This window comes from Pygoscelis adeliae, unplaced genomic scaffold (genome assembly GCF_000699105.1).
Source record: "Pygoscelis adeliae isolate BGI_AS28 unplaced genomic scaffold, ASM69910v1 Scaffold113, whole genome shotgun sequence".
Lineage (NCBI taxonomy): Eukaryota > Metazoa > Chordata > Aves > Sphenisciformes > Spheniscidae > Pygoscelis > Pygoscelis adeliae.
The window spans coordinates 6534631-6546625 of NW_008825108.1; the positions used below are offsets into that span (position 1 = coordinate 6534631).

Sequence of the window (11995 nt, forward strand, 5' to 3'; positions counted from 1 at the left end):
GCCCCCAGGGGCAGCGGCTCCTACGGCTGCACCCTGCGGGGCCGGGAGGCCGGGACCTGGTACCACCTCCGCATCGAGCCTCTCTCCGACGGGGAGGCTGTCAACATCTCCGTGCAGACAGGTACGGGGGGAGGGGACGGCAGGTGCTCGGGGAGGGACGCCGGGCTTTTCCTTCCCGTCCCCTTGCTTCGGACGGCTGTAAGAAGAGGAGGGCGATGCATTTACAGCCGCTGTAAACCTACAGCGTTTGCTGAACATAGCTATCCTGCGCTTGAGTTCTCTTTACCCTGCTGCCAGGAGTAACTGCTGCCAGAAGTTAACCCAGCAGGCTTGAAACGAGAAGGTGCTGTGAGGAGACTAGGTCAGTGCTGGGAGTACGTTTCTGCCGCTCCCTTAAGCTGCCATCCAGCAGAATGCTTTAAGAAGTAGTAGCCCGTAACATCCTTTGTGCTCATGCAAACCTATTGGCTTCATAGTTCCTCAGGTGACAGCTTATTTACTGTGTTTAAAATACAATCTATTTCATGGCAGGTAGATCCTCTTCAAGGATAACTTACTGTTTCAGCCCATTTCTATACTTCTATTCTGTCTAACCAGAGTCTAAAAGTCAGAAAGTAAGGCTGAAACTTCTTGTTTGTATGTTTTTCTTGAATACAACCGGTGAGGTGTTAAAATGTACAGTTGTGTGCAAAGCACTTACAGTGTCGCATCCATGACTGGCTGTAAAAATGTTCCAGCAGCCTGCCAGAGTGCTGCCAAGGAAAGCCCCCTTTCTGCATGCGTGTTTGCGTGGGCATGTGAACGACTCAGCTGTGAAGCAATGAATGACATAGAGCCACCATCTGCAGTGACAGAACTGGACTCTTTCTACCTGTATTAGTGTTTTTTTAAAGATGATGAAATATAGTATTGTCCAACCTCTTAATGGAGGTAACACAAGACTCAAAACAGCTATCTTAAATGAGGTGCATCATTAAATGCCTCCCTGATTTGCTCCTGAAGTGTTCGTTTCGGAGAGGTACTTTGCAGTCTTAGTATTGAAGATTACAGCAGTCAAATACTTAACAATTACCGGTTCGGAGACATTGCTTACTGTCAGACCCTTTTCCCTGCATTAACTGTACAAATGCACTAAATACCCTCCGTTAATTTGCTTTGGTAACTCAAGTGAAAAAAAGTCTAGTGACAAGTCTGCTGGTGTGATAGCTACACATTAAGCACAAGTCATGTCACTTGGTAAAAATGAGTAATGGTTTCTATGCAGACAGTGATTTAAATCCGTGTCATGCATCATGCCAACCGTTTTTAATATTGATGACTTGTAATTTGAAAATTGAAAGAATAAATCAGCCGTTATCAGTGACAGGTATAAATCACCATCGTTACTGGATAGTAGAGATCTATTGTTGAATGCTTGCGTAGAAGTAGACAAAAAGATACCACTTTAGACCACATTTTGATTAATGCATAATCATTTAGACAGTAGCTTGTACATGTCATTTATGACTTTTTTTATCAGTAAATAGATTTTGCAAGATTGTGAGATAAAAGTGATTGGAAGCAACGCTGCTTATAGTCATATCATGTAGCTGACATCAGAGTGAAAAGGCTGATTAAAGTTTAAGTTGAAATACTGCAAATTAGTGGACCATAGTTGAAGTGAAGTTTATGTTTGGATTTTGGATAGCAGAGATCAGTCAAAAGCATGAAATAAGAATAGAGGAACCGTGGAGGTTTCCTGCAAAGACAGCTACTCAGATTGCTCCGTGGCTCCTTGCCTTCCTTGATTCAATCACATCAGTTGCATTGCTTGATGGTGTTCAAAATATGCAATTAGCTCTAAAATTTGTCCATTTATTTTTTTTCTAAATAATATATAGGGTTTGTTATGCCTGTCAACAACCCATGTTGTACTGTCAATACTATGCATTTCAATGCAGAATGAGGGAGTATTATTCCTCTGTATACAGTTTCCACTAGAGGCAGCATTTTAAAACAATTTTCTGGAAGCTCTTTTTCACCTGTTCCTTTGTAACTTGATGTCCGTAGTTTTGTTTCACGATCTACTGAGCCTGAATGTCCATAGGCATATGTTCCTGGAAACTATCCGGTCAATATGGAAATACAAGCAATATTTTCAGCCGTATTGGAAACAAAATTCCCACTGATTTGAATGGTAGTGGAACTGAGCTATCGTGGGCCGTCTAAAAATATGATGTTTGACCTTGGTACTTAGTGAGGTTCCCTTCCTGAGCTCTTTGTCTAAGAAAGATGGGCTAAGCTGTCCTTTGGAGGTGCCCAGCTTTCTCCACTGACTGTAAAAGGAGCCTAGGTTAAAGCAGGCACCTGAAGTTTAGATGACTGAAGTTAAGTGAGAGGAATCCCATCTCATGTGTTTACTATTGCAAAATGAGGTTTTGAACGTCTGTATCATCTTGATACAATAAATGTACACAGAGAAAGTTGCAGATTCGTTTATATACCTAGTTCAGAAACTTTTACCTTTTTGCTCATATTCAATCCTGTTAAAATTTTCATGTGCTCCTTCCTGCTATGAGTTCAATTTTCATCATGTTTCTTATACAAAGTGCTGGAGTAGCCAAGCCCATAAAATCCAAAATACTTTGTTAAATTTTGAGTGTGATCTGTTCTGACTAAGGACTTAAGATGAAAGCGATGAATGTGTACCGTAGTTGCAGTTGTAATGTGAACGCTTGGAGAGGACCAAATCCCTAACTTAATTTGGCCTTTTCAGTATTTAAGTCCTCATTAAAATCATAGTTATGACAATGAGTTAAGTCTATGTTGTTTGCAAGTTTGATATTCCAATAGAGTAAGTGCGCAGCTCACCAAGACTGCATAAACTCTCAAGTAACACCAGACCCTTCATGAATCTTTGAGTAGAGAAGTAGCTTCTATTTCACTGGTGGATGCATAGATCTGAAATCTAATAATGTATGGAATACTGGTACAATAATCCGCACTGGTCCACTAAGGTAGAGTCTCTTTACTCAAGCAATTTTGATCTATGGGCTATCAATTTAAAATGGCAAGTATTTAATCCCCTAGAGCGGAACTAAAATAGGTCCTCCAAAAGGATGGAAAATACAATCACGTATGCACTATATAAGCCAGTTATACACAGGTGTGCAAACACACATACAGTGTTGGCAGGTGTGCTATTTTGGTAGAATAAGAAATGAAGAAAAAGCCAATAACACCATTTATCAGCTCTGAGCTAATTTTTCACATTCCACTGCAAACCTGAGATTACAGGTGTTAGTAGGCACAAGTCTGTATATTTATTTCACATTAATATTTACCATTTGTTATGTTTTTTGAATATATGTACATAAAACAGCACATGAAACCATACAACTAGTCAGCATGCTTGACATTGTAAAGTTGAGACAACACATGCACCTGTCGGTCCTTTCATGCTATCTTCTTTATTCTCAGTAAAACTATTTCTGTGACTGAGAGCTACTCTATGACAAAAGATGGTAGGGTTGTGTCTTTCTTGATTTCAGATAAAATACTTTTTAAGTTCTCAATTCTCCAAATGTTTGCACACCAGCATAACTGTGTATTTCAGTAGTGTATTTTCAGTGAATGACTAAGTCTTTAATTAAAATTGTAGTTAAAAACAATAGTATGTGAACAGATCCTAAATTACAGTTAAATTTACAAATTTCAGTTCTGAATTGAAATTCAGATTTGAAATACTCGTCTTGAGAGCCATGAAAAACAACTTGGCAATTCCCCTGCTTTCAAATACATCTTCTAAAATAGGCTTATAAGTGCCATTTTCAACATTGTTTTCTACAAAAATATTGCAGTGATATATTATGTTACTGCCTAATCCAAGCCACCTGTACTGAGAGAACTAACAGGTAAATAAATTTTTGTCAGAAAAATTGCTAAATCTTTGAATGAAAAGAGGTTAAAAATTCTACCTTCTAAGACACAGAAGAGGTAGAGTATTTTTCAATTGTAATATGTAACTCTGTAAATGCCAGAAACATGGCTTGGCCATGTGTTCACTCCTGTAAATTTCAAATTATCTGGGACAAATCTGATTTATTAGCCATCTGTAGGAACAACTACTGTGACAGGGCTCTGACTATAGGCTGTATAATCCTATCATCCATAATCACGTGATGGTTATGATCATCATCTCAAAAGGCAGAGTGACAAGAAGAAAATAAATAACCATGTTTTAAAGATTTTTCTAGGTTGCGTATCATCCCAAAGAAATCGATATTTGTACTTAATAAGGACAATGAAATCAACCCTCTTTACTTAATCTTCAGAAAAGTCCTTGTGAAGTAGGTCACTGAAAAAAATGGATAATTTGGTAGGAGTATGGCTGAGACTGGCAGGAATTCCCCATTACTCAGTCCTGGGCTCGTATGTCTCCGTTATTTTTTTTCTCCTGCATAAGGCAGGGGTGTTTCTGTGCTTACAGGCTGTATTTGGGAGTCATGTCATTAGGATTGGACGTAACCATATCTATCGTTTCTATAAAATGTATCTGTAGCAGCTGTGCACACAAAGCATATCCTCTTCCCAAAAAGTGAAAATGGAGGTGCAATATAATTCAAACAACATTAAGTCTTCTGGAAGATTCCTTTGTAGACCAGGAGACATTAATTCATATAGTATCAAATGGTATAAAAATATCTTTGTGAAAATATTTTATTTCTGTGATATATCAGCGTTGTATCGTTGCCAGCAGAGACTTGTATAACAATGTAAATGGCTTTTTAAGTGTTTGTTTCCATCCAGGGCTCTTTCAGCCCAGGCACTTCCCAATCTCATTGTTCCTTTGTTCTAGCGGATGTACAAAGCACTGAGTGTTTTGTTTTCTGGACCAGATAGATTAGATAAAGTCTGAATTTCTGAACTTCACCTTCTAGGCACGCAACTCTCTTCTTTGCTAATGGACCTTAGAAGACAGATTACCCAGGACAGTATAAGCGCTTCTAAAAATGTAGGAGATATCTTCTTTTGTAGAATTTGGCAAATAATGCAGATTACAATGTTGATTACTTTTGCAGGACTAACGAGCAGTCCTGACTTTGGCAGAGAGAGAGTTAAACTTCTTGACAGTTATCATGACTGTTCTCTTGATATCAGTCAAATTAAAACTTTTTCAGCTGGCTGTGCATCTGACCATATATAGTGCTGGAATTTATTTCTGACTCCCAAAGTTTGACCTTTCTGATTAGAACAATTGCCTTCAAGGAACAAGATTATATCCTCACTATTCACTTTTGCCAACATAATAGTCTTTAGTGGCTCAGTATATATTATAGGTGGAGCTGGTAGTCAAGCCTATTGTTAAGATTTCCTGACACTTTTCATTAAAACCTCCTGTTTCAATTGCTGTAACTGAGTGAAGTTTTAACTATTTGGCCTGAAGTTTGATGTGCTTGGTCTTTGACTCAAGTTTTAATTTTTTGTTTTTTTTTCAGATTTAAGCAGAGTTAGTTTGGCCTTTAAGAAAGAGGTCAAGAAAAGAAGATAGTTATTTTTATTTATTGATACTGTTACTTTAATTTTCATCTCTTTTTCTGAAGAGCACTAGCGTCTCTGTGGCCCAAAGCAAGAATTTGAATTTAAGCAGAAACAAGTATTTTTCACAGAGTCACAGAATCACAGAAGGGTTGAGGTTGGAAGAGACCTCTGGAGGTCATCTGGTCCAAGCCCCCTGCTTGAGCAGGGCCACCTAGAGCCGGTTGCCCAGGACCATGTCCAGACAGCTTTTGAATGTCTCCAAGGAAGGGAATATTCCCTTGAAATTCCTAATATACTCTATTGACAGAGCATACCACCAAAATCTGGCACCAGTATGTTCTCAGTAGAGCTTTGTAAGAAACAGTTAAACCCTCCGCACCATCCAGGCTTTGAAGAAAAAACAGCTTAAGGGCTACTAGCCCCATAATACTCCTACCGCTGTATTCGTAGGGTGGGGGTAGGTTCAGCTTCGTCCTTTCAAAGTTTACAGTGCAGTTTTTAATTATGTGATCTCAAACTCTTTCATATGCCTTGTTCAGGGAAGCAGGGTCTTACTCTTCTGTGTTTAAGGCACTGTTCATATGGAGACCTCAGTTCTCAGCCTGGATGCATCATATGCTCCCTGTCTTATGCTAGGCAAGAGTAGCACAGAGTGTACTCAGGTGGAAGCCAAATTTAGTTGTTAAATTGTTGGGAAACCTTTATTCTTTAACTCACCAACTTGTGAATGCTTGATTTTGCTGCTTTGGGTTGTTTTACAATACCTTTTTAATATGAATTGCTTAACCTTACTGGGAGACATAAATGTCAATACCTTAGTACATCAACATACAATACATTTCTTTTGATTTGCATGAAGTTTTGTGAGTGACAAAATACACCCGGAGAATACAAGCAACAGTCTTTTGTTTTGGTAAATGTTTGCCATCCCTTTAGAGTGTATCGTATTTTACAGGTGATTTTACTTGAGAGCTCCTTAATAAACAACATAACAAACGCTGAGAGTTTCTCAGAGAAATAGTCCCAATTAAACATAGTTCCTAAAAGTTTATCCAGTATACTGTTTGGGTTTTTTTAAATTTATATGAACAATACTACAGCAGAGCAGAAGCATATTCTATCAGAATCTGTTTGAAGTGAAATTAATACTGAAAACAAAGGATTGTTGCCCTTAAAATTGTATAAATGCTCATGCCCATTAGTGATAAAGTGTTTAGCGTGAGTGCTAGGAAATGAAAGCCACTGGTACCATTGTATCTATGAAGCTACATTACACTGAGGTATTGAGTGTAATTTGCTGGGTTTTCATGTTTGCTGTTTCTTATTAAAGTTGTTACAGTTTTACTATCAGCAAATTTCCAAGCTTGTCATATACATCCACAACTGGAAGCGTTTTTCTACGCGTGCGTGTGTGTGTGTGAGTGAGTGTGTACACATATACGCTAACATTTCTGAATTCTGCAGGACTCTTGTAGACAAGTTTCAGTGATAACGATGTTTATAAATGGAAAGAAAAAGACTTTTTGAAAAGCATTGTCAGCATGATGATGATAAAGGGAGAGTTTTAGAAGGTTTTTTGTGCTACTGTGTAAAACTTCAGACAATCCCAATGCAAGAAATACTAGTTTATGTTTTCTGTTTTTTTTTAACTACAGATCCCTTACCACCACCTCGTTTTGAAATTAATAAGGAAAAAACTACACTCACAAGCTTGCAGGTTCAGTGGGATCCTTCCTCAGGAAAGGTGGACTTGTATAACCTAGTATTATTTGATCATGATAATAAAAAGATACAAGAAGTCTCTGTACCAGGAAGAATTTCAAAAACAGAAAATACTTTTTCTAGTCTCATCCCTGGGAATAAATACAACATTGTCCTCAGTGCAGTTGCTGGAAATAAGAGTACCCTGGAACTTCACATAAGTGGATCTACTGGTAGGACTTCTTTTACTGTAGTTCATCTAAATAAAACCACTTACGGTATTTTGCAGTTCTGCATTTTGAAATTAACAAATATATATAATTCTACCTGGGAAGATATATATAGAGATAGATATATATATATATGTAAGTATCTATTGATTATAAGTAGAAATAAACAAAACATGAATCTCTGACTAACATAAAGAGTAGTTTGCTATGAATGGAGGCATGTTGTTATGGTGTATTTGGACATAAATTTGGGGTTGGGTTTTAACTAACCCTAAAGAAACTCAAGATATTTCAAAAGTAAATCTGTTCAAAATGGCTGAAATTGTGGAGACAACCATTAGGCCTTAAGCATGTGGTTTTTATTCCAACAGTGCCATCCCCTGTGAAAAATATTCAGGTCAGTGTCAAGACAGACACTATCCATGCTTCATGGTCTCCTGGCTCTGGGCACGTGGATAGTTACAGACTGGTGTTACTGGATGATCATGTCCCAGTTCATGAGATTCACCAAGAAGATCCTCTGACCTCCTACACTTTTTCGGGACTTACAGCGGGCCACCTGTATAACCTCTCTGTCATAACCCAGGCTGCAGGATTGGAGAGCAGCAGTTTTCAAACAGTCAGGACAGGTATGATTTCAGAATTCATCACAACAGAACAAGAAGCTAAGGCCATAATCTAATAATATCACAGGACATGTTTCACTATAATAAATGATTCATGTTCCAAGTGTATATTCCCAGACTTCAGTGGCTGAATTACCCTTGGTAGGTGTTTCTCTCCAAAGACTATAGAGGGAGTTAGAGACACCATAAGCTTATTTAGCTCCCTAAGTTAGCACTGCAGCAAAGTTAGCAGCTAAATTAGCTTGTAGAGTGTCTGCAGCTAACTTAGCTGCATTGCTTATTGCAGGCAGCTCCATTAAACATGTAAAGTTAGGTGTTAACAATCTGAGCCCAAGTGCCCTAGTATCACCTCATATCTGTGAAAGAGGTTCATCTGACTCCTGTATGAACTTCTTCAGTGAATTGAGGCACTGTGTAGTCTGGTTATTTCACAGTACTGAAGGCAGTTTAGCTCCATGATTCTTACTTAGCTGAATGGGAGATGCAGAGCTTGTGAGTTTTGCAAAAAAATATTTTCTGTGACTTTTTTTCCTTGGATTGCAAAATAGCTGCACTTCTGAAAAGGAAGTGGGGAAAAAAATGTAGAGTAGGTTAAGAACTTTAAAATTTAATGTGGTTTTTTTTTTTTTTCACAGAGAAGTGAAAAAAAGGCTTATACTCTTGTTTCATTTTATTTCTTCAGAATTTTTTATTTCTTCCTGTTGTGGGGTGCAAAAATTTTAACTCTCACAGGTTTTCTCAGAATATAAAAGCACTCCATCTAGCTTGCAGCATGGTCCTCCATTTCAGTACCTAGTGTGCCCCAAGCCTGAGAAATGAAGATACTGGAGGTGGCTATGCTTTTCTTTGGTGGAGCATTTGAATGAAGGAGTTTGATTCCAATCCCTTCTACGCTGGTATAAATCAGGCATAGCTCCAATAATGCTATAGTGTTTACCAAAATGTACGCAGACATCTCTGTTCTTAGGAGCATGTGCCTGGTCTGTTTTATAGTCACTCAAAATGACTAGTGTGAGTGCCGAACATGGCTAACTGATTTTCTATTCCGTGAAACAAGAGTGGGCATCGTAAGAGGTGTCACTCTCAGCAGCAGAATATCTTACACAGGGCTGGGTTCAGTTTCACTGTGACCAGACTTTGCCCTTTCACTGTTCAGGCACAATCATTCATACTCCCATCTTATATAACTATTCAAAAGCAAAACTTAACTATCGCAGTTTGAGGCAGCAGGTCTTTTATGTTCTGTGGTGGAAGTATTTTATTCTTCCTTATTTTCTTTTTTTAGCCCCAGCTGAAGTCCTAGATTTGACGGTGACTAATGATGACAGCTTAGATGCTTTAGAAGTTAAGTGGAGAAGACCTTCGGGAAACCTCGATTTCTATAATATCACTCTGTCTCATCTTGGATCAGTTAAAGAAGTCAAAACTCTGCAGCCACTGGTCACAGAGATTCACTTTGACAAGCTAACTCCAGGACGTCTTTATCAGGTTACTGCCCGCACAATCAGTGGTGAACTGTTTACTGATCGGATGGCAACTGGAAGGACATGTAAGTCTTCTGCTTCAGTAAGAACATTGTAACCAATGCTATTTTTGCCTACACTGGCCTTGTAGAAAATCATTGTAGGAGACAAAATGATTTGTATTCCAGGCAAAATAAGATAAAGAGCACAATATTGTTCCGGGAGTACCCCTTCCTGACTCTCTGGCAACAGTTAATCTGGCAGCCAAAGGCAGCTCCAGCATAGCTTGGGAGCAGGAAACTAATGCATTTTGGACCTTATAGTTGGGTGAGTCTGTTACAAAACTGTTCCATACTACTGCACTTCTGACCAACTTTGTTACCTTGAATTCAACTCAGCATAGTATATAAAATGAGTTACATTATGGGGAAGTCTGCATGTAGCCAAATTGCTAACAGATTTTTAAGTAATTTTGCAAGGTCTGATATTATCCCTTGCTCCAGACACAAATCTACAAATAGGAAAAGATTAGGTCTCGGCTTTCTTTACTACCAACAGCATGGATTAAGGAAGGCGTGTGGCAGCCTGGGTAGAGCTGGGTTATGTTTTTTTTATCTTCTTTCAGAAGTATAATTTTCTTTCATGTATCTCTTGTATGAGTTCTGAACCTGAAAAATCCTGGCATAATTCTTCTACAGCATTACTGGCCACAGTCATCTTCTCCACACCAGCCTAGCCCAGGCAGAATTTAGGTGGGAAAAAATATATAAGTGGGTGAGGAATACGTACATGAATTGTTAGTAGACTCAGAGCCAAAAAATATAAAATGTGTGTGTGTGAGAGAGAGAGCAGAGTATTTATTTTAGAGAACATTTATCATCTACAACTAAACATCTCATGTGAAAGGCACACCCTTGACATATCTACCCCATTCTCAGTGCAGGCTGGAAGACACCTGAAAAGCCTTTTATGTCCAGTAAGTGCAAAGCTAGACTGGCTGTATGCATGTCTTTTTTGTTTGTCTAGCCTACCATTAAAGATCTTTAAGATTACCATTTCCATCTGAAGGGAGAGCTTCAGGCCTTCACTCAAACCACTGATCCCCAAATCTGTGACCTAGACCCAGTACTTTCAAAGTTGGGGATCTAGAAGTCCCATTTCCAAGGATGCTGATCATGTGCAATTCCTTCCCTTGACTTTTCCATAGCTTTGAAAAGAGAGTCACTTCAGCAGAAGCTTTGTGGCCTAAAGATAAATTTGTAAATCCAGGCTGTCAGGTCTACAGATACTGAAGGGGTTAGACTCTTAGGATCCCTCTGTAACTCACAGAGAGAGACGGGTGCCCAAGAACATTATCCACATCGCTGTGTATTGAGAGGGTGCCTACGGCAGCAGAACCTGCTGAGGAATGTTGTTGTAAGGAATATGGACATCTCAGGGACTGAAACTTTGTACCATAAGGATGTAATGATGTCCAGCCAGTCTGACAAAGCTGAACTTTATCTGTTATGATGTAAGTACATCTATGCTTCCTAACAAAACACCATGTGTTTTATCCACTCACTCAGCAACTGAAACACATCTCCCATATTCACTGGCATGTGGGAGATCTAGGTTTGATACCCAGGTATGCCTGTGGGAGGTGAAACTGGTAAGTATTTTGTGGTGCTGGTAGAAATCTCTCAATCCTTTGCTAGGTACTGAGCAATTAAATATTAACTAAGCCAGAGAAAACGTGAGAGCATGATTCTAGCCTTGTAGTTTACAGTTAATACTTGCTGATGGTCTCAGGGCTCCAAAGCTGATCTCTGAGTATCTTAACACTAAGCTCTAGGTATCCTAACCTAAGGGTCTGCATCTGTCTTCCAGTCTCCGCTTGGTGGGGTTAATATTTAATTATTCCATGAAAATCAGATAAGCTTCAGTGGTCCAGTGTGACCTGCAGCAGTAGGGCAGGAAGGTTGAGCATGTAAATTCAGGACCCTTGAGTCTGTCCGGAGACAGGACGGAGTGGATGCTTTAATGGACCTCAGTTTGAACCTTGGTGCCTTACAGCTGGGAGGGACTAGGACATACAAGGCCTTTGCAGCAGAAGCCATCAGACTTTGCATTTCTGCTGCTGAGACCAGAATTTGGCCCATAGTGACTGAAGTTTTGGCCTTAGCTTTGAAAAATTGATTGACAGTTTCTAAGTGAACTTAAGTCCAGGCGACAACTGGGAAGCTAACTGAAAACTGCAAGATGCATCTGAGAAGTGCACGGGGGATATTTTGGCTGCCCTAAGAAGGGTTCCCTATTTCTGATGTCAGAAACCAACAGTGAAAAAGTGAGCGGTTGGAGTGGGGAAGAGTAAAAATTATCTTTAAAATGAATGCCAACCTTTGTAACAAGTTGCCTCACGTTGCTCTAACTGATCCAAGTACTTCTACAATAGCTATGCTGCGAGACAGGTTTT

At 39.2% G+C, this 11995-nt stretch overlaps 1 protein-coding gene across 1 annotated transcript in view; it reads left to right on the forward strand.

Annotated features, from left to right (window-relative positions):
* PTPRB (protein tyrosine phosphatase, receptor type, B) overlaps positions 1-11995 on the forward strand; it is a 61526-nt gene that overhangs the window by 16302 nt on the left and 33229 nt on the right. The window contains exons 5-8 of the mRNA XM_009327668.1: positions 9-121; positions 7176-7454; positions 7823-8080; positions 9363-9626. Of these exons, the coding sequence (XP_009325943.1) occupies positions 9-121; positions 7176-7454; positions 7823-8080; positions 9363-9626 (914 nt within the window). The remainder of the gene's footprint in view (positions 1-8; positions 122-7175; positions 7455-7822; positions 8081-9362; positions 9627-11995) is intronic.